Source organism: Stylophora pistillata, chromosome 1 (assembly GCF_964205215.1).
Source record: "Stylophora pistillata chromosome 1, jaStyPist1.2, whole genome shotgun sequence".
In the NCBI taxonomy this organism is placed as follows: Eukaryota; Metazoa; Cnidaria; class Anthozoa; order Scleractinia; family Pocilloporidae; genus Stylophora; species Stylophora pistillata.
The window spans coordinates 42,776,837-42,797,102 of NC_142519.1; the positions used below are offsets into that span (position 1 = coordinate 42,776,837).

Consider the following 20,266-nt stretch of genomic DNA (forward strand, 5'->3'; position numbering starts at 1 on the left):
ATTTGACAACCTTTTCTAAAAAGAGGGTATTCTCCTCTTCACTCTGTACATCGGATGTGGGAAGTAACTTCAAACCCTTCTGGAAAAAAATTCGAATTTATAGTTCGAAAGGTGAGAGGTCTAATAGCAAGACTTCCAACTTATTCAATGTCTATGACATGTATCTTATTAAGACCACTGCGTACTTATCCTTTAACAAAGTTGAAAGAACTGATCACCAAGCAATGAATTGGTGGACAAAACAATGACCTCCAATCCATTTACCTAACCTCGTTGGACTACTCAAACATGACCAACCTTTTGATTTTTTCGTTTTGCTTTTTGTTAGTCACAACAAACACCACCAAATCTAGGCGATTATTTTAAACATTCTAAATTCTTCCATCGAAATATAGTGCAAAGTCATTTATCCTCCCTCAGTATCGGTCATGAAGTGAGGCGAGAAATCGATAAAATGAGCTGTTTGGTCCGTCAGTATGATATACGTTTATTATCCAATTGTGCGTCGTAGAGTACAAATAACGCGCGAGACGAGTACAGATATCACGCGATATTTGTACTTCAGAAATATCCGCGAAATTCGTCTGCACTGGAATAAAAATTTGGCGTGTTTGATAATAATCTCTTATTAGACGTTTTGTTGTGTAGTATCACTGAGCATTTTTAGTCGTTGTTTTTATTTGACTCGCCCTATGGGCTAGTCAAAATACAGCACAACTCGTAAAAATACTCAGCAATATACTAAACAAAAAACGTCTAATAAGATATATTTACCATCAAATTGTGTTTTGAAGAGTACAAATAACGTGCAAGACAAGTACAAATATCACGCGATATTTGTACTCCAGAAATATCTGCAAAATTCTCTCACACTGAAATAACAATTTAGCGTGTTGGATAATAAATCTCTTCTTAGATGTTTTGTTGGGTAGTATCGTGAGAAGTTTTTACTCATTGTTTGTATTTTGACTTGCCCTACGGGCTCGTCAAAATACAGCACAACTTTTGTTGCTTAATTTTCACCTGCAGCTCAAATTGATTATTCATTGAAAACTTTGATTAGATTTGCATCAAAATTCTGCCTATTGACATGTGGCTTTGTAGTTGATAGTTGGTTGTAGACTGCTCAACTAGTATCTTGGAGGCAGGGGTTTGAATCCTTTCAAAGCCTGAATGTTTTCTGGTTTCTTTTCTGCAACTGCTTATAATAATTATATGAATTACAGTCTACTTGTGAGGATCGTTTCTTTGCTTGAATTTCATCTGCAGGTCAAATTTGCTTCATTAAAATTATATCTTCTGTGATAACTGAACAACAGTTAATCAGTCAAATTTGTTGATAAGGATATGAAAAATTGAATTAATCTCCGTGTGTTTTTGTTTTAGTTTGGTTTTGTTTTCATTGTTTTTTATAGCAGATGACACAATGTAAGTTGATGAAGAGTAGATGATTTGGCTGCACTTGTCTGTGATTTCTATGAAGTACAACCTTTGGAACCATTTGAAAAGGGTTCAAGTAAGTTTAACATTCTATAAAAGATCATTTCTTTATTAGTTCCTTTCAAAATTTAGGAAATCCTCAACATTGTCATGAGCATCAAGCCTCAAATAACTCTTTCTGAATTGGTGATGAAAGAGTATACATGTAGTCAGCTGTAGAAACGATTTTCAGTTCTAGCAGCAGTTAAACAACAATTAAAAAAACCATGACGTGTGTTTAACAACTAACTTAATGACTCGCATGTATGCTTAGGCTGCAACTGAATTAATAAACAAAATTGGGTCCTTCACTAATTTCTTTCCAAGCCTGCTAATGACAACATCATGCACCTGTGTTTATCTCGGACAGTTAACTCACTGTGTTCTGTTTATTATTGTCCTCGGTCAACCTGAATAAAAAATTATCATGCTTCCTCTACAATTTGTTATTTGAGCTTACTAAATACACCTTCCAAACACTCTGAGTAAAAACATGGATGACTTCAACATACTTTCTCCTCTGTTTTCTAAATGTGAAAATTAAGGAATAAAATGGCTAAGTTTCTAAAGAAACTGTGTTGCTGCATCGGTTGGGGTAACATGGTAATTTGGTTTTATCAACTAAGTTGAAATTATAAATTGGCCACCGTAAAAGAGTTAAAAAGCTGACGTTTGGAGCATTAACCCTTCCTCAGAGCGAATGGGAGAATCGTGTGTTGTGTGTGTTTATATGCAGAAAATGGAGCTTAAACGCTAGGTGCGAACCGGGTGATGAGAAAAAGAGGAATGACTTAGTAGAAATGAACAGCGTTCGTTGACTCTGCTTAGAATGATTAGGTAGATAAAGTGTCTGGCGACTGGTTTTCGCGAAGGTGTTCTCGGAATCAAATAGTTTGATGACAGCAGTCAGAAGACGAGAATGCTGTCTATTCTGTTTAAAGGAAGTAAAACTGAGTCATATCTGTCTTCACTTTTAAAAATATATCTTTTGAACGCTATTATTGTTTCTTGAGATCTCAAGAAAATAAAAAACACAATCAAGAGGTAAGAAATGGCCATTTTCAAAATCAACTCAGTAATCTAGCCGAAAACCAACAACTCGCGAAAACCACATCGAGCGGTTCACAAACAGCTGCTGCTCTGGCCATTTAAAAAAAAGAGATCATTATTTGCGTCAGTAAATACAGCATTTGTAGCATCTAATTGCCCAGGCAGATCATAATTGCCATTGCAAAGCATGGTCAATGTTGTTATTTCATAATGATGTACTTCTTACTGGCTGAGATAAGATTATATGGTTTTTCTTGTTTTAATTATAACAAAACTGGAAGCCTGATCACTCCTTCGAGTTCAACATTAAAATTTTAATGATAAAGAGAAAAGATGAGCTTCAAGCTAAAAGTCTGAACTACTTTTTTGTTACATTCCAGCTTAATTTGTTCAAGTTGTTAAGCTTTAATTTAATTATGTTCCAAATGTAATGAAATGAATTCAATTTCTCAAAAGTAAAACATATTTTGATGAGTGCTGCCACAGCTTGTATCAAACTGTTTCTGCTCTGGTAAATTTAAGCTCCCTTAGATATATACATTGTGTTTGTAAGGCCCTTTATTTATAAGCCCTCCTAAAACCCCTTACAAAGTTGTATTTGCTCGTACTATTAATTAAACCAGCAGTCATATACTGTCACACTGAGTATTAATGGTATTGTTTTCGACACAGAACTTGTGCATTTTGGGGTCAAAAGTCACTATAATGTGAATAAAACTAATCTACAGTACATGTACATTAGCATCAATGTTATCCAAGAAAAAAAAAAAAAACCACAGTCACTTATAAAACAACATTGAAGAATGAAGTAGGGGTCAAAATGGTGTGGCATATACATGCTGTACAGTTGTACACAGGCTTAGACAGACACCAAGCTTGTATTTAGCTCTGTTACCTCAACTTAGTTTCTCTGTCCACAATTTTAGATTGCTTTAGCATTAACACCATATCTAATAGTGTTTTGTCTCCTGTACTATTTACAATACATGTTAGTTTTGCTGGTTGACCTTGTGATGGAAACTCTTATCACTGTTTCTCACTGTTACAATTCTCATGTGTTGGTGTCATGGCAACCACATAATTATTATAGAACACGAAGTTGTTTTATGTAATTTGGACCCTATCAAAATACAATTTTAAGAGTGAAATTCATGATTTCCTCCTCCAGAGACTCGAAAAGTATGACGATTATATTCATTTGTCTAATTTAATAGCAGAACTATAAGACCCCAGCCTGTTCTGTTTTCTTGCCGTATCTTAAATGTATTAATGTAGTTGCAGGGCAGGAAACTTGGCGCGTCCGAACGTCCGAGACGGGTAACTTTTCCATTCGGACAAGGAAAAAGAGGATCGAAGTTGTGCGGTTGGACAAGTAAGGTCTAGCTTATACGTCGCGCTACAGTCGAATTTAATTCAAGGTTCCACAAGCAATTAAATTTGACGATAGTGCGACGTCTAAAATGAATTAAATTCGTCTGGTAAATTAAATTCGTCCTTCACGTTTTATCCATCTTGGTAAGACGGATAACGCGTCTTCAGTTTTAACGTCCCACTAGCGCCGCGTCGAATGAAATGCATACATTTTCTTAAGGTATTTTCTCAATTTATTTTGGCGAGCCCGCAGTGACCCGAGGCACTGCATTTGGGAAGAGTATTAAATTCGATCGTATTGATTTCGACGCATAAAACCACGCCACGGTTTACGTCGAAGGAACGACGAATTTAATGGAATTAAATTGGTCTGAATTAAATTCGATTGAAGCAACGTATAAACTAGGCCTAAGTTGTAGAGCTCTAACGTTGCCTGACTTTGGATAAATAATAAATCATTTTTTCCTGTATTTTACAACTAAGAGGCTAGGAAATAAACTTTCTTTTCTTTTTGTGCAAGCTGTGTATCTGATTTCTTCGCTCAGCGTCGCCATCTATTTCCACTTAACTGGGGCATGGTTGAAATAAAAGAGTATTTTTTAAACCCTAAATTGCTGTTGCCGATTTTTTGAGACAAGTAGTTTTGTGGTCCGGACAAGTAAAATACACCCTACACTTGTCCGAAGGGACAAGTGAATTGAAAAGAAAGTTTCCTGCCCTGAGTTGTAATTTGCCAAGAATTTTGAATCTCTTCCTCTGTAAATCTTTTTTATTTTGTATTTTTTAATATATGTATTAAACACTGCCCGCCTCGACTAGCCTTTGCTAACTGCGGACAGTGCATATTTCTTGTAATATTGTAATATGTCATTAAACTTTCATCAAAACTGTCACCTTACTGGATCAGGCATCTGCGGCAAAGTCAAACAATAAGCATTATAACATAACCAAAGTAAAGCGCGCGCTGTGATTGGTCAATTTAGCGTCCCCCGTTTGCCCATGGGTGTACGCTGCTGACGTGAGCAAATGCAAAAACTATTCTTCCGCGCGCGCTTGTTTTTTTCTGGTCACGTAAGATTTGTTAAATAAAAGGGAACTCTTTAGCTACAATGTGTTAATGTTATGTTATAAAACAAATGGTAAACACCACAGCATACATTATTGAGTTATGGATGCACGCGGGAGGTTGCTAAGCACAAAAGAAGCGTAAGAGTCGCTCGAGGCGATAGCTGAGAGCGACTTTAGCTTCTTGAGTACTTAGCAAACCTCCCAAGTGCATCCATAACTCAATAGTGTACGCTGTGGTGTTTACCACTTGTTAATTTTTCCTTATGATTCTCTAGAGTTAGGCAAGCAACTGTGGCGAGTTTTGAAAAGTTTACACGAAGTCTTAAGCATTAATTTACCCTCTGTCAGATGTTTGTTTTTGAGAGCATTATTTTGTGATTAAGGTCCTTAAAACCCATGTATTAAAGTCAAATGAGAACTATCCATTGTTGATGACTTTGATTTAATCCAGCTCCCAGGTAGTTTTTAAATTTACTTTTTCTCTCTAATTGCCATATTGTTGGTCTTGGTCAGGCGGGCTAACTCGAGACGCTGATAAAATGAGCGGCTTACCAGTAACCTTTTCTCCGCATCTCCTTAAAGTAAATTCTCATAGAAACACGAAAAGCTAAACGAACAAAACATTATCAAAACCACAAAGAGACGTATGCTTTTTTTAGGATGTACATAAAAGTTGTGAATTCACCTGCCGACGCAAAGACGATGTCTATTTTTTTTCTCCTTTCAGACTGGCCGGATTCCTAGCAGCTTGTCCGTATTTGTTTAAAGCCATTCTAGGTCCAGTAGGAAGAATAACAGCTGATATGCTCATAAGATACAAGATTTGTAAAGTTTGTACAATAAGGAAAATTTTCTACGGGGCAGGTAGTACTTACATTTGGAAATCTGTAAGTAGTTAGCAATCGCCAAGGCCAGTAGCATAAATTATGATTCTGTTAAGGCTCGCATATGATCGTCTTTTTCGCAGAGATTAGTAAAATTATCACATGACCCGTCTGGCCCCGCTCGCGAAATCTCATAGAAAAGTGTACCTAAAGCTGACGTGTGCAGGGCTGGACGGGTTGACGTGAGCCGGTCGAGAAAAAGCGATCCGGCTCTGGTTCTCTTGTACGCCTTTATTGCACAAAAAAACAAACCAACATTCTTCGCTTTTGTTGCAAAAAACAAAAGTGACAACAGTGAAAAAAAAAAGAGAAAATAAGTAATGTTTTCGATGAATTGTGAGTTTCTTGTTCTGACTTGAGAAAATAAATGAAAATTTTTTTTTATTATAGAATCGTTTTTATTATAGAATCGCCAATCTATGGCGTTCCATTTAAGTCAAAACAAACTTTTCAAATTTTCAAAACTTATAGTCTGAGCGTATGTGGAGAGATGTATGCGAGCCAGGCGTAAACCTCACTTGATGGTGGATGAAATTTTGACTTCAAGATTCACTTAAAGATGAATCATGATCTTCTCCGATTCTGTCCATAGGTTTATTAGCTGGAATATTTATAGTGGCAACAGGCTATACTTGGCTAAGGAGAACAAGTGTTATATTCCTGGTGTTGGGTGTTGAATTTTCTGGTTTAAATGCTATTGGTTACGCTGTCAATCATTTGGACATTGCCCCACCCTTTGCATCAGCTCCTGGATTTATAAGCCCTCAAATAGCATGATTTGTTACTTCAAACAAAGTAAGTAGACTTGTATAAGAGGGACCTCAAGGAACCAACCACGGATGCTTTGTTTCGAAACTGAATCTGCACTTTTTCTGCCATGTACATTCGACTGTTTACAGTGATAGTCCATTCCGCAAGCTTAAAGGCTGTAATTGTTTTCCTCATTGAGACACAAGAAGATTGGAGGATAGTGTTCTGGATCACACTTATTGTTTATGTTATCGCCGTAATTTTCTACACACAGCTTTGTTTAAGAGAACGCCAGCCATGGGCATCACCTACTACACAGGAAGATATAGACAAAGAGGAATAAGACTCCTAGGACTCACACAAAATGATACAGTGCTACAGTAGAAACTACGTGGTACGGTTCAATGGTTACATGTTCCAGTATCACGGTGGCAAGTTGGTTCTAGTCCTTGCTCTTTTGTTCCGTTTAATTAGTGCGAAGCAAAGAGCGAAGGAATACTTACCAACGTGTGGCTCATAGTGAGACGCAATAATTGTACTTCATCATCTGACCGAGGCTAGGAGTATGGCAGTTTGAAGGGCGTGATCAACAATTATGACCTTTTATACGGTCGGTATCATCTTCGAAGTATGTCGACCTTAATTAAGAAAAAAAATTAACATTTGGCTTCTATGAACAAAAGTAAGATAAGTTTAAACTGAAGAATAAATCTATAATCATTCTACTACTTTGCAGTATTTCTTTACATAGCGGTCCACATGTTCTGATCTGGGAGAGAATAGGGGGAAAGCGTACTGACACTGCTGTGAAGAACCGTATTATCTTTAGCTGGGCTACCGGAATCTTTCGTCTCCAGGCTGCAAATGACGTGACTATGATTGTTACCTCTCGAAAAAAAGGATAACAGCCGGACAGTGATGTCCAAGATCCGTTCAGATAGTTAATCCATCATATAATTTTGCTTGAACACGATTGGTTTAAACGTGAGCGAATATGCACCAGCTAAGAAAGGAACATATCAAACGTATTTGCTTCATTGGGTTTTATTGTGAATGTTACATTATTTAGTCTCTGTTACGTAGAACCTGTCTCCTTCATCGGTGATAAAACTGTTAATAAATAGTATTTCGCAAGAGAAAATACCCTTCACGTTACAATACGCTTCGGCTTGTTGAAACTCTATTAATAATAATACTTGTCAGCAAGCCGACCAGATCTTTCTTTAGTACGTGGGGAGGGGAAGGGAGGGCGAAAGGGCAGATAGAAAGTAGAAGATGCAGAGTACCCATTGATGTCGTAACGATTCTGTCTCAACGATTCGGTTCCGTTTTACTTATTAATTTTTTTCATGTAATCCTCATTGTGCCTGATAACGATAACCGTACTAAAATAGCATAGTTGTGTCCTATGCATTTTCCACATGTCAGAACTGATTGCACAGATCCTATCTCTCCCCCCTCCCCCAGAACACACAAAGACTCTGCTTTAAGAACTATTTTCAAACTGTACATGTTATTGTAACAGGCATCAGGACCAGGGACTTTTCAGCTGCCCCTTTCCTCCGCGGACAATCGTGGAAAATGCACGGGATTGACTTAAGAACCGAATTACGAAGTAATCCAATATCTTGCTTTCTCGGGGTTGACAGCAACATCTCGGTAATAGCAATATAACAACTATTATTATCACGAAAACTCTCGTACAGTTTTGTATCCTTAATCAAGAGTCAGGTTTTCTGCTTTGCATAGTCTGTCCTGAGAACGTGACAGTCAACTATTGGGGTCAACGTACAGTTATTATTACGGTATATTCATCAGTATCGCTTGAGCATGGAGCACAAGAACGGAAACAAGGTATCAAGAGTGCGTTAAGTCGAACGCAAAGCCAACCAAACAGTTTTAAATATTTCTATTTTCTTAAAAATGGGGTTCCGCTTTTAGCTATCCACAGAGAAAAAAGTTCCTTGTCAGTGATATTTTTACAGTGTCTAGCAATAAGATATACATATCTTATTAGTCGTTTTGTTGTGTATTATTGCTGAGTATTTTTACGAGTTGTGCCGTAGTTAATGAAAATACACAGCGATACTACACAACCAAACGTCTAATGAGTTATTTATTATCCAACCCGCCAAACTGTTACTTCAGGAGGCGGGACGGAATTGACGCGTTTTCTTGTTCCTGTTTCTATTTTCTTCAATAAATGAAAAAGTTTCCTGGTCGTCTAGCTTTTTTTTCTTCGTTCGATTCAACTAATAAACTTAAATCTATATTTGCCATCCCATTCCGACTCTTCGTCGTCAGAAATATGATTCAAATTGTCCGTCATCTTTTTTCCCGTAACTTTAATCCAATTCTTCGCTTGCGCGATGCAAGAAAACCTGTCTAACCGGCTTTCTGGAGTACAAATACCGCGTGATATTTGTACTCGTCTTTGGCGTTATTTGTCCTCTACGAATTGTAGTTGGATAACAAAAACGGATAACTGAGATACAAGCATGAGAGCAATAGTTAAATTAATTCAACATAATAATACGTTCTTGGGCGGGACGTTCAAAACATACGTTCATCAAAAGCATAACATTGACTCGTATAACGAGTACTATGCGCAAACTGAAGCACACGTTTAGCATTACGTAATTATTTCTGTATTACTTCGCTGTCGCCATTATCCGATGTCATTTCTTCGTCAGTAGAATCCTGAGGAGTGCCTTCAATCGGGAGGGTCTCGTGAAGATATTTGAGCAGGCCTCCATCAGCAAAGTCATCCACTGTGTGTCCCTGGCCAGTCATTACTCATCTAGCGGTCAGTATTCCTTCCACACACACAGGACCCCGGGCATGGATACGACCCGTGCTGATACCTACTTTAGCACCTAAATAAAATAATGGTGTTTATTTAGTATCCTGTACCTTTGAAGGACTCGATGAATTCCCATCTCCGCCACCTATAGCAAGTTCCGCGACACACTATGCTCCTACGCAGGGCAAGAAAACCCACGATAATCAACAGGTAGAAAAACGGGCAAAGTGCATCCACGACCAAAGCACTGGAGCTATACCGGGGTTTCAAGGTTCTAATGGACTCATGGGTGTACCTGGAAGGTAGGAGTCCCGATGCGCGCATAATTTCCCCTCTCTTTGTAAAACGACCTTTTCAGGTCAACAACATTCAAATCTTCAGAATCACTTTTGGAAAACTGCCTAAATCCAAAGAATCGTCATGGCATTATATGTTTTCCGTGGCTAGATACTCCACTTCTTCGTCATTCTCCCCGCTTGAATGCAAACGCGTAAATACGCAGTATGAGCCATTTCACATAAGAGCGCGGAAATTCGTGACAGCGTCCCTATCCCTCTTCCCACCGCCTTTGAAAAATCCTACCTATGCGTATTTAATTAGATTAGCCCGTTCACTCCCAAGATATCATTAGCAATTCTCCTCACAGGCAGCCATACAAATAGTATGAAACTAGTTCGGAGAATTTGGTATTGGATCAATAAATAATTCCCTAAGGAGAAATTCTGGGGCCCGTTTTCCGAAAGTCCCATTAACTGAACAGGCCCGAAGCCATATTTTACAATCACAGTTTAGAGAATAGATTCGCAGGTTCTGGCACTCTAACCAGTACATTTTGTTCCTTTAGCTGATAGTTTTATTGCGCAATTTACAAATCTTCTGAAACCCCACATTGAATGACAACATATTACTCCTATAGGAAACAGTAGCCGCAAAAACAGAACAGCTTTACCGACCCGTTAATTTCACTGTACCTTCGAGAAACGGGCTCCGAGTCAATGATGGAAGTTAAAGGTTTACAAGCTTCTAAATTCCAAATGATTACATAAAAAGAATACGAAAGGTGCCACGCTACACGAAGAACACTGGGAATGGAGGATGTCATCATCATTACGGTGTCAAAATAAGAAATCCAATCCCATAACTGCCGTAGTTGCGCGCCTGCAACCTGTTTCCCGGACCTCTGATATCTATGAGGAAAAGTATCCCTTTTTACCAATTAAGGATCGTCGCAGGTTACATTTTTTTTGCTTCAAGTCTCCCGAAAATTCGACAAGATTTTTATTTCCCTTCGGGATAATCTTTTAACCCTTCACACTCCATAACTAGAACCCTTGTTACTGGTACCGAAGCAAATTTCTCCTCCCATCGGGTTACTAATCAATTTTGCGCTCCACGAACTGAATCTTTTATTTTACCTAATTAACGGCAATTGTGTTCCTGTAATAGCTAAGCACACTGTTTCATACTTACCCAGGCCAAAGGTATACCCATCGGAAAATCTAGCGCTTGTGTTATGGAAGACACACGCACTATCCACAGCTTTTAGAAAGTGATTAGCAGTCCCCTCTAAAAATAAAATATTTTGATAAGGGGCTTTTAGTAATCGGTACAACGCAAACCATAAATGCATCTTGCGCGGCTTACAAATTTGTGAACTGAGCAATATGTAGTATAACATAAAACTTTGGAAAACATAAGAAAGCTGTCTATATTTTTCTGCGATGCGCAGCTTACGTAGGTTCGCTTTAACGATTCTACAAACAAACAAACAAACAAACAAACATACGAAACAACACAGTGTAGAGATGATGGCCAACAGAAATGACCTCTAAAAACGGACCTTACAATCATTGAAAGAAATGCCCCATACTGGAAACAAACGGACGTTGAATTGTTATAATGAAAACTTTAGCAAACGCTTAGTCAACATATGCGGCAAATTAAAATGGCGCGTGGCGTTAACATTGAAAGACTAATGTTTTTTATATGTAGCTAGCGGTGGATATTCACCTCGCTGCATAGCCACCCTCACTCGGTGAATAGCTCTTAAATATCACGAGAATTACCAAAAACACTGATATAATCTTCATCACACTGTCATAGCTCCGCGAAATCATTGCGATCAACAGAGCTGAGAAGAACCCTGATTACGAAGAGATTAAGTAAGATATTCTTACCATTATCACTGGTAATGACATCAGCGTGGGAGCTTCCACATTGATGGATGCGATCAATGGCTTCCTCTGTAGTCCTGACTACTTCCACTGTACACTCTAACTCGCTGTATTCTTTCTTCGTAGTCTTGGCCAGAGCCGGTAAAGTCTTGACCAACTTGAGTCCGGCGTGAACTATTAACTCAAAAGAAAATCAATTAAAAAAACAAATAAAATTAATACGAGAAATAAGAACAAAATTAGCAAACGGAGTCAGTTGGTGAGTTGGTGGTCTTAATAAGGACGCACATTTTGTCCAGCATGAGTAATGAGCGAACTTACGTAGGTTAGCGACGAACAAAAAAAGCGTTCTGATTGAAAAAAAAAAAAATAAAAAAATGATAATAATAATAATAAAACAGCTTCGCACTTCAATTTCACTCAAAGCTGTGTTTTCATAGTTTTGTCAAATTTGGTGATTTTGACGCTTAAACGCATAGAGCGATGAAAAACAAAAAACAAAAACAAAGACAAAATAAATTCAATTGCGCAGAATAACACAAAAATTCATAACTTACTCCTTTTTCCCTGAGAGCTTTCAGCATGTGTTCCAGAAATGATGACCTAATAAGATCCCTGTGGACTAAAAGAGTCTCCATAGCATTGCAAGCTGCAAGGTAGTCACATTTGGAATCCATTATTACAAAGGAAGAATAGAGTATACTGCAACCAAAATACAGATGATCGATGCCGAGAAATGACGTTTAACAGATGTACCGTACGAGCATGATCACCACAACGAAATGTTTGTCTCGGCAATCATTAAGCCAAAACGGAAAGCCACTGAAGAACGGTTTGGATTAAGGATATTACCCATGAGATCTCGGTAAATATTCGTTGATGAACAACATTTTCAGCTTTGCTGGGCCGAATACGTTCTGCGCGTTTAAACTTCTAGTTGAATAGGGGGAGTTATCAAATGGTTTTTGGGAAAAAAAGCCAAAATTTTCGTATTTCACGATCCTTGAAGTAAAGTAAATCCATGTGGTAAAGTTGATCCCCACACAAGCACCACAAGTAGTATCAAGGAAGTTATCGCTGAAGATTGCAGAATGCGGGTTCTTGTCGCGTTAATCGCACCCGAATCAAGAATAATTGGTTAGAAGAATGCTGCAAGTTTTTTGGACCAATCACCGAGCGAAGTTAAGCACAACGAATGCAACCGTGGGTTATTACTACTTCCAATCAAAAATCGAGCAGAATCGGCAATGAAACGCTTTTTCACCAAGCATGAGGTACAATAATGAGTTATATAATGCTCACCAATCTTTGTGGCCATTTCAAGATCTGCATCTTTGTCGACATACACGTGGCAAATTCCCTAAGCATGCCAAGAACAGGAATTTCTTTGCTCTGTCTGAATGCGCTCAATCATCTCACTGGAGCCTCGAAGGATGATTACCTCCACGTATTTATCCAACTGATGAAGATGATTTACCTCTTCTCGAGTACTGACCTAACAGTAAGAATAACATTTACATGGTCAGTATATAAAGACTACGGGACTGACACGGGTGTGATCGGCTCACAGAGTTCGATCACAGATCTGTGGCACGGCTTCTACGAGAAATGATCGCCGGTGAGAAGGGAGAGGAGGTTTGGGAAGGGTAGACGCCAAACCTTCCCAATTCAACGCTCTTCGTACCATCGCGCCTCATTTATTAGAGAAATTTCCACTTGAGTGTGAAAAGAAATTCGGAATTGTCTTCATCTTGGTTTAATTTACTGCGCCTTGTCATTGGTCCAGAAAACTCGTACCACTTCCTCGACCAATCGGATCCAAAACTACAACCAGAGGCGAGATGGTCGCTCAACCGCTTGCTTTTTTTTTGTTTGAGCCGTCATTGGCTCCTTGTGATTACTTGAGTTTTGTTTTACGATACCCAATCGAAAAGCGGTCTGAGAGAACTTCTGGAACAGGGTACCCACTTTGCTTATTCATGTTTTGGAAAGCAAAAGAATTGCGAAGTTCATCCCTGAGTAATTACTGAGAGCATCAAAGACATACTGAAACCTAATTAGTCCACATTCAGCGTGCGAAGTGAATTGCAAGGCAGTAAAACTCTGAATCAAAGTCAATGGCTGCGAGGAGGTCAGTCAATGGTAGTCAATAGAAAGTTTAAATTGAGAGCAGAAAATTGATGTATGAAAAGTTTATAAGGGCCCGTTTAATGTTTTAATCCTTCAGAAAAAGTTACTGCTGCCGGTTTACTATCACGAAATTATTTGACTCTCTCTACAAATGACAGTAAAAATTGTAAACATTTACTGACGTCTGTTGAGGCGAAAAAACAACAAGGATGTTGGATTAGTGTCAACTAATCAGCCTAAGCACCGTCACAAAACTTACCAAACTGACAGCTTGGGGGAGGGGGAGGGGGGAACGTACATGGACAAAGCCTCTGCAACAAGACTGTGAAGACATCTGTTGCTGTGATAAGCTTCTTTACCACCATTCAGAAGCAAACCGTTGCCTGTGCTGATGGCTAAACAGGCCACCTTGGAGAAAAAAATTCCAGCTTATGAAGAGACAAATACATGAACAAACAAAACCAGAGGGAAAAAATCCCTTTCGTTTTCCATGGGTAAGGCTCAAAATCCCTGGTTTTATAAAAGCAGGATTTTTATGTTTTAAGATTACTTTGGATCAAGAAGAAGTCAACAGGAACACACAAAAAAAGAAAAAACAAAACAAAACAAAACGAACGAACGAACAAATACTTTTCATATCTAAACACCAGGTAAGTCATCTTCTAAATCTTACAATACTTTGTAAGGAATAGGATGAGAAACATTTAAACCTACTACAGCTGTACCTGCACTAAAGCAGCTGGGCAAGATCCAAAAATCACAAGAAGCCCTCCAATTGGAATAGTTTCTTGTTTCAGCTTTCAACCGTAAGCGATTTTGGTTCGTTTTAGTACACGACCCAAGATGTTGTGCGAGGAATTCGCAATCTGTCTCAGTCCCTGAGAAAGGTTTTCAAGTTTGGACGGACGGTGTCAAAAGTAATCTGTCCATCATAAGGGCACTTAAGTGTCTCTCAAACCGAGCATAGTCCAGATCTTTGAAGTTTGCATCTAGAATTTGATCCTTGCGTTCGATAAGAAGGTCGGCTAATTTGTAAATGATTCTGACCCGCTAGACAAAACACGTAAAAGAAAAACAAAGGCGCATCATTTAAACTGCAGTACTGCGCGTGACGTTTGAATGTTGAAATGATACATGAGGCGCGAGAAGACTCAGCTTCAAGTCGTGCTCTAAACCTAGGCCGAGGCAATAAGAGAGAGAAGATGTTGGCAAAAGCCGAACACTACCCCTCAACCAAAGGGAATTCTGGGTTATTTTGGTCAAACATCTCGTCGACAACCATTTCGTGCATTTTTTTTTGCCTATAAGTCTGGATAATTTGAAATGGTCCAAAGAAGCCTGCTGAACAGACATTATTTGTTTGGCGTTTATCAGTGGAACGGAGGTAAGCGCGAGACAAGCGCGGAGTGCCAGTCGCGTGTGAGGGGAGAAACGTGTTACTTCACGCTCGCCTCGCGTTTGCCTCCGTTCGTCTGAACAGCACAAAAGGATTCCGCCTGCTCTGCAGGCTAGACCTGAACATGGAATTAAATTAATAGCATACAACTGTTCGGCCTTAAGCATTTTCAATAGTCTACCGCCGTACCTGGTCAGCGGTCAGTGCTTGCAGAGCTCTTCCCCCTTTGCGAGCTATGAAAAAAGCGATTTAATAAAAGAAACCTAAAAACACATTTACGCAGAAAAAAGGAAAGCAGAATTACAGCAAGCAATTCTATAAAACTAGTATATCCCGAGAAGAAGGTGCAAATTTACAGTCACAGGATCAACCTGGACCACTTGGAATATCATCACGCGCGAGTTACCACAAATTTTCAGGAGGGAGGGGGGAATGGGGGAAGTTACTGAAAGGCTTAACCAGACACTGTAATCACTAAAAACACTCGGTATCTAGTTCAGGATGCACACTGAATGAAAACGCTGATATGGCATTTTTACAAAGACTGCCCCCAATCTGGCATCTAAAATCAATAATTTCACAGAACCCTATGTGGACATCCCAATCTCCTCTTTAATTGTTTGATTTCAGGATCCTGTCCCTCCAGCGTTTCTTAATATTTAAGTTAAGGTCGAGATCAACTCTGTATCAGATAGCCATTAGAGTTTGAGAATTCTAAACATAAAAGTATCGCAATCAAGTCTCGATCTAATATAAAGCGCTCTCCGATTGGCCTGCTGCCTTAAGTTTCCAACCAATCACTATAAGGTAAACTACAACATGACGATGACATGGACTAAGGTACAATCTGACGTACCTGCCGCAGCCTGATTCTCTACAGATGGCCCTGGTTCTTCGACCATAATGAAGAATGCTCCAACTTTTCGGCTATTCAGAACTTGACGAATGACGTAATCACTTCCTGTACCATTGGCTATAACTACACTCGTAGCGCTCTTTGGTACCCAGGCTGCAGCCTGAACAGCCATAAAGAAGGTAAAAATAAAATGGTTAAGTTACGAGAGTTGAAATAATTCATCGTTATTTTGTAAACCTTTTTCTCTGAGAGCAAATCGAAGACACGTCCTGCGAAACTGTTTCGATCTCTCTTTCCCAAAGATTCAAACGTAAACTTGCCTTTGTAAAGGAATCATAACACGATTTTTGACTCGTACTAAATTTAGCATAAAGCCCCGTTCACACCGTGCTGTGACTTTCTGTCATCGTTCTGCCTTGCGTCCACACTAATCCGAAAAAATTCTCCACTGAAAACAGATATTTTCAAACTACAGATAATTTTAAAAACGGCACTATAGGCCATACGGTAACTAAAATGTACTCAGAGAATGATTGAAAAGAGGTAGCTGTGTACGGATAGTCCAAAATTGAAAGGATTTGGCTGCATGTAAATTTCAGTACCTGTCTGCCTGCCTTGAAGTTTACCTCAAGATTTAGTATCTTTCTCGTTTGTACTTTTTTGTGATTTTATTGAATCAAAAAGACTGGTCTTTCACCATGTTTTTGAATGACAACTTGTTCCTTGCAAATGGGAATTTCAATGCTGCGTTCCAATAAAATTTACCTGACCTCCCCTTAAAGAGTATCCGGTGCTCTAACAATCCTCGCTCATGGACGGTCAATTTTCTAAAGTTCCCCCTTCATACTCTTTGCAAACTTGTTTCAAACTACTGGAAGTACACACTTTCACTTTAGACTCCATGCCTCCCCTGCCAACACGTGACTTTTCTCCAAATTCAATGTTACTGACGTCCGCTGGCCTGAACGTGTCTAGAAGGCGAGACTCAGGCAAGTCGGGAGGGCCGCTGTAAATGCCCTGTATATCTGATAATATCAACAGCAAAAATCTGCCTTCATTTCCACTGATAGCAAGGAAGATAAACTATCATTGTCCTTTACACTTATCACCTGATGAAAACAACGAGAATCGAATCTTTTTTAAGAGCAGTGGAATAACAGTCACGTTATTATCAAATCCACTTTTACGTTGAAGCTTAACAGTAACATCAGGAAGTCACAGAGGAAAGTTAAGTAAAACCCCAAAGCAATTCCGTATTACTTTCAGCACACAATAATTGAAAATTGCTCCAAAAATTTTATCTACAGCTAAGATTCCTACATGCTTAGAACACCTGCAGACTTGTATCTGTCATGTTGAGGATTCAGTGATTGTTCTCAATTTTGTCAGTGGCTATTTGCTGGATCAAAGAAGTGCACAATTTGTTTTTGTCAGTAAAAAGTTTTCCACGCGTTTTTTTCACTCCAAATTGCATCCTATGTCGTTTGATTACCGATAAATAGATGTTGAGAATTTGAGAATTTAGCGTCACATCAAGCTAAAAACTCTCTGACTGATAAGTAATGTCTGCAGCTCCTACGATCTGATGAACACTGAATGCTGGTTAACCCTGCGGGTGACAAGCATCTAATTCTTCTTACAATATGACTGCTGAATCAAACATTACAGTACTGAGAATAAAGCAAATGATCACCAACTGCAGAAGCTACTGATCGTTCAACAAACTCTCCTAGTCAGTACCGTACTGGTGAACAGTGTGGAGAATTTGCTTACTGATATTGTAAGGACAAGATATCTGTTAATCTCTTCTAAAAGTCCATTGACTAAGATTATAAACAAGACTTTCACTACTAGGCTGCTTTCTGTAACAAAATTCCAAATTTTTTTTACTAGAAGAACAGCTCGTACTGAGTGACTATTTTACATGACTGTTTACAATGAGCATGCAACAAGGCTTTGGAATCAACAGAAACATAGACATTGACAGGAACAGCAAACAATCCTATGAGTGAGATTAATTCAGACAAAAGACAGAGTCACCAAGGAAACTAACGATAAATTGTGATAAATTGTGCTTAGAATTGGTGGACCCTTGAACTCCAAGAAGTGATCAACATGTAACTTCCCCCAATAATATTCAATAATATCCAGCAAACAGGTAAAGAGAATACTCAAAACTTATCAAGTAGAATTTGTGATTGTGATCTAACACCAAATTCTTGTAACTAATTTACAAGGAAATGTGTAGCAGCTAGAGGGGAGAATTAGCAATCAGATCTTAGGATTAAGGGTTAAAAGCTAAATTTGCCAGGCTGACACAATGCAGCTATGTACTAATGCCAAAAAAATGCATGGCAAGCTAAAATACTAGGTCAATCTCCAATATGCCAGAGCATAATATAAACATTTCACTTGCTGATCCACAAATTAAAGGTAATGTTCTCAAAGTTTGACATAAAATAAACATGTACATGTATGCTGTACTTCAGTTGGGCCTCTCAAGTTTAAGGAAACTGCTAGAATTAATACATATTTTTTAGGGTTCTTGGAATTGATAATAACCGGGAAACAGATGGTAAAGTTTCAACATTAAATTTTTGTCTTCACAAACTACAACTTCTTGTGCCAACTAACCTCTCTAAATGGTGCTAAGTAACTGAATTAGGGATTTGTGATTGAAAATGTTACTTACCGGTGCCCGGGCCATCTTATCAAGTTGTGAGAAAAGTGCATGTAAGAGAAGGAGACAGTGACAGTGTTAGAAAAGTCAATTGTCTAGCTTTTAACTACATTCTCACTGAGCTAAATTCTACATAAAACTTTGTCTTAAGTTGAACTGTTTAACAAAATTTTATTTGGGTTGTCTATGATGATGAGTTTCATGTTTTTTGGCTACTCTGTTCATACAATTGGACAATTTCTTTGGTTCCTTTGGCATGGCAATTCCACAATAATGAACATATAGCTTACTCATCAGCTTCCTGACAACCCTGTCCAATCATTTTCAGTTTCACTTCATTATGTGGCTACCAACAAGTCCTCCAGTACATGGAGAATCTTAGAAGAATAAGTTACATGTATGCAACTGGGATCAAGTGGATGGGTGGTGCACACTGCCTCTTTTTGCAATTTGAGCATAATGAAGACCAAACAAGACTGAGTAATTATGAAGAATAACTTATACATGAGGTATCAAGTGGAACGATAGGTGCATGCATACTGTCCCGTGCACTAAAAACAAAACAGAGATGTACAGCCCAAGAAAACTTGTCAAGTTCAATGAATCAATGAATTCAATGAATGAAACTACAGCAATGGATGAGTGTATCTAGAAATTTTTTACACTGTCTTTCCCCCTCACCCAACCCCTCCAGAGACAGTGACATTTTACCACTAAGCCAGGGGAAAGGGCACAGCCTTTCATCCTATGCTCCCCATTTCCCAACTGCTATAATATCCAACTGAAATTATCACTGAAACTTCTTTTATCTGCTCTCTTCAGAAATCAATGATTTTCTGCTTTAAAAAAACATATCATGACATATGCCCATGGGAGGAAATCACTGCTTAATGGTCACAAATGATTTCTACCAATTTAACTTCAGTGTTGTGTAGTTCCAAATGATATCAACACTCATACAGCAGAAGAGACCCCACTAGCCTGCAAACACTCTGACCCTGACGTGTTATCAGCACTGTGGCCAAGCATTTCTTCAACCATGGGCAAGTTTAAGGCCTTGAGCAAGGCAAGCCATCTACTTGACAAATTGACAGTGGTTTAGTGTGTTCTGTACACTTATCAAAAATGACATTAATTTTTGTCATCACAGAAGTCAAAATGTTGTGGACGCACATGAAGGCTGTCAACAAATTTTGATCACTGTGAAAATGAATTGTTGTAGATAAGAGTACAGACCACACTTAAATACTATCAATTAATTTGTTCTAACCATAATATCAATGTCAAATAAATTGATTATATCAGTTTGTGACTCGATCACTGCGTGAGCAGCACTGTATGTATACTCTTATGGACAGTGGCAAATTGGCCAATGCCATTGGGACACTTACAGAGTGACGAATTGGGACACTAACAATCATTGCCAGATCCCTTGAAGACCTCATTAGCTCACATTACTCATTTCATCTTTCAAACCGGCAGTCTAAATCCCACAGGGATCAATAAACGCTTTTCATTCCACTAATTTATTCATGTTTTTCTCATTGCCATGCACCCACCAATAACGTAGCTCCATTTTCTGCCTTTAAAAGCACACACAACCCACAATTCCTCTATTCGCTCCG

General features: G+C 38.6%; 1 protein-coding gene, 1 long non-coding RNA gene and 1 pseudogene across 4 annotated transcripts; 1 reads left to right on the forward strand and 2 right to left on the reverse strand.

Moving 5' to 3' along the window:
- The first annotated feature begins 1,391 nt into the window (after positions 1-1,391).
- Positions 1,392-7,327, forward strand: LOC148742644 (uncharacterized). 2 transcript variants are annotated; one of them, XR_016000363.1, is made up of 4 exons: positions 1,392-1,516; positions 3,805-3,901; positions 5,696-5,832; positions 6,445-7,327. It is a non-coding gene; the product is annotated as an uncharacterized LOC148742644 (long non-coding RNA). The 2 variants fall into 2 exon arrangements; XR_016000362.1 differs by lacking the exon at positions 3,805-3,901.
- Positions 7,328-7,630: 303 nt separating this feature from the next.
- Positions 7,631-18,668, reverse strand: LOC148742645 (delta-1-pyrroline-5-carboxylate synthase-like; annotated as a pseudogene). The gene is made up of 9 exons (XR_015996403.1): positions 18,654-18,668; positions 16,847-17,070; positions 15,962-16,121; positions 15,295-15,338; positions 14,435-14,759; positions 13,969-14,117; positions 11,583-13,074; positions 10,876-10,971; positions 7,631-9,478 (listed from the first exon to the last, which is right to left on the reverse strand). The product of XR_015996403.1 is annotated as a delta-1-pyrroline-5-carboxylate synthase-like (transcript).
- LOC148742646 (delta-1-pyrroline-5-carboxylate synthase-like) lies at positions 9,399-12,256 on the reverse strand. The gene is made up of 3 exons (XM_088748034.1): positions 12,137-12,256; positions 11,583-11,760; positions 9,399-9,478 (listed from the first exon to the last, which is right to left on the reverse strand). Exons 1-3 carry the CDS (start codon positions 12,254-12,256, stop codon positions 9,399-9,401), a joined length of 378 nt encoding a protein of 125 aa, XP_088604160.1.
- Positions 18,669-20,266: the final 1,598 nt, after the last annotated feature.

Bases quoted from the DNA above. Each gene is read 5' to 3' on its own strand.
- LOC148742646 (XM_088748034.1), bottom strand. From the start codon at position 12,256: ATGGATTCCAAATGTGACTACCTTGCAGCTTGCAATGCTATGGAGACT. The intron at 11,761-12,136 runs GTAAGTTATGAA...TTTTCTTTTGAG, and splicing joins AAGCTCTCAGGGAAAAAGGA to TTAATAGTTCACGCCGGACT. The intron at 9,479-11,582 runs GTAAGAATATCT...TATTTTATTTAG, and splicing joins TGTCATTACCAGTGATAATG to GTGCTAAAGTAGGTATCAGC.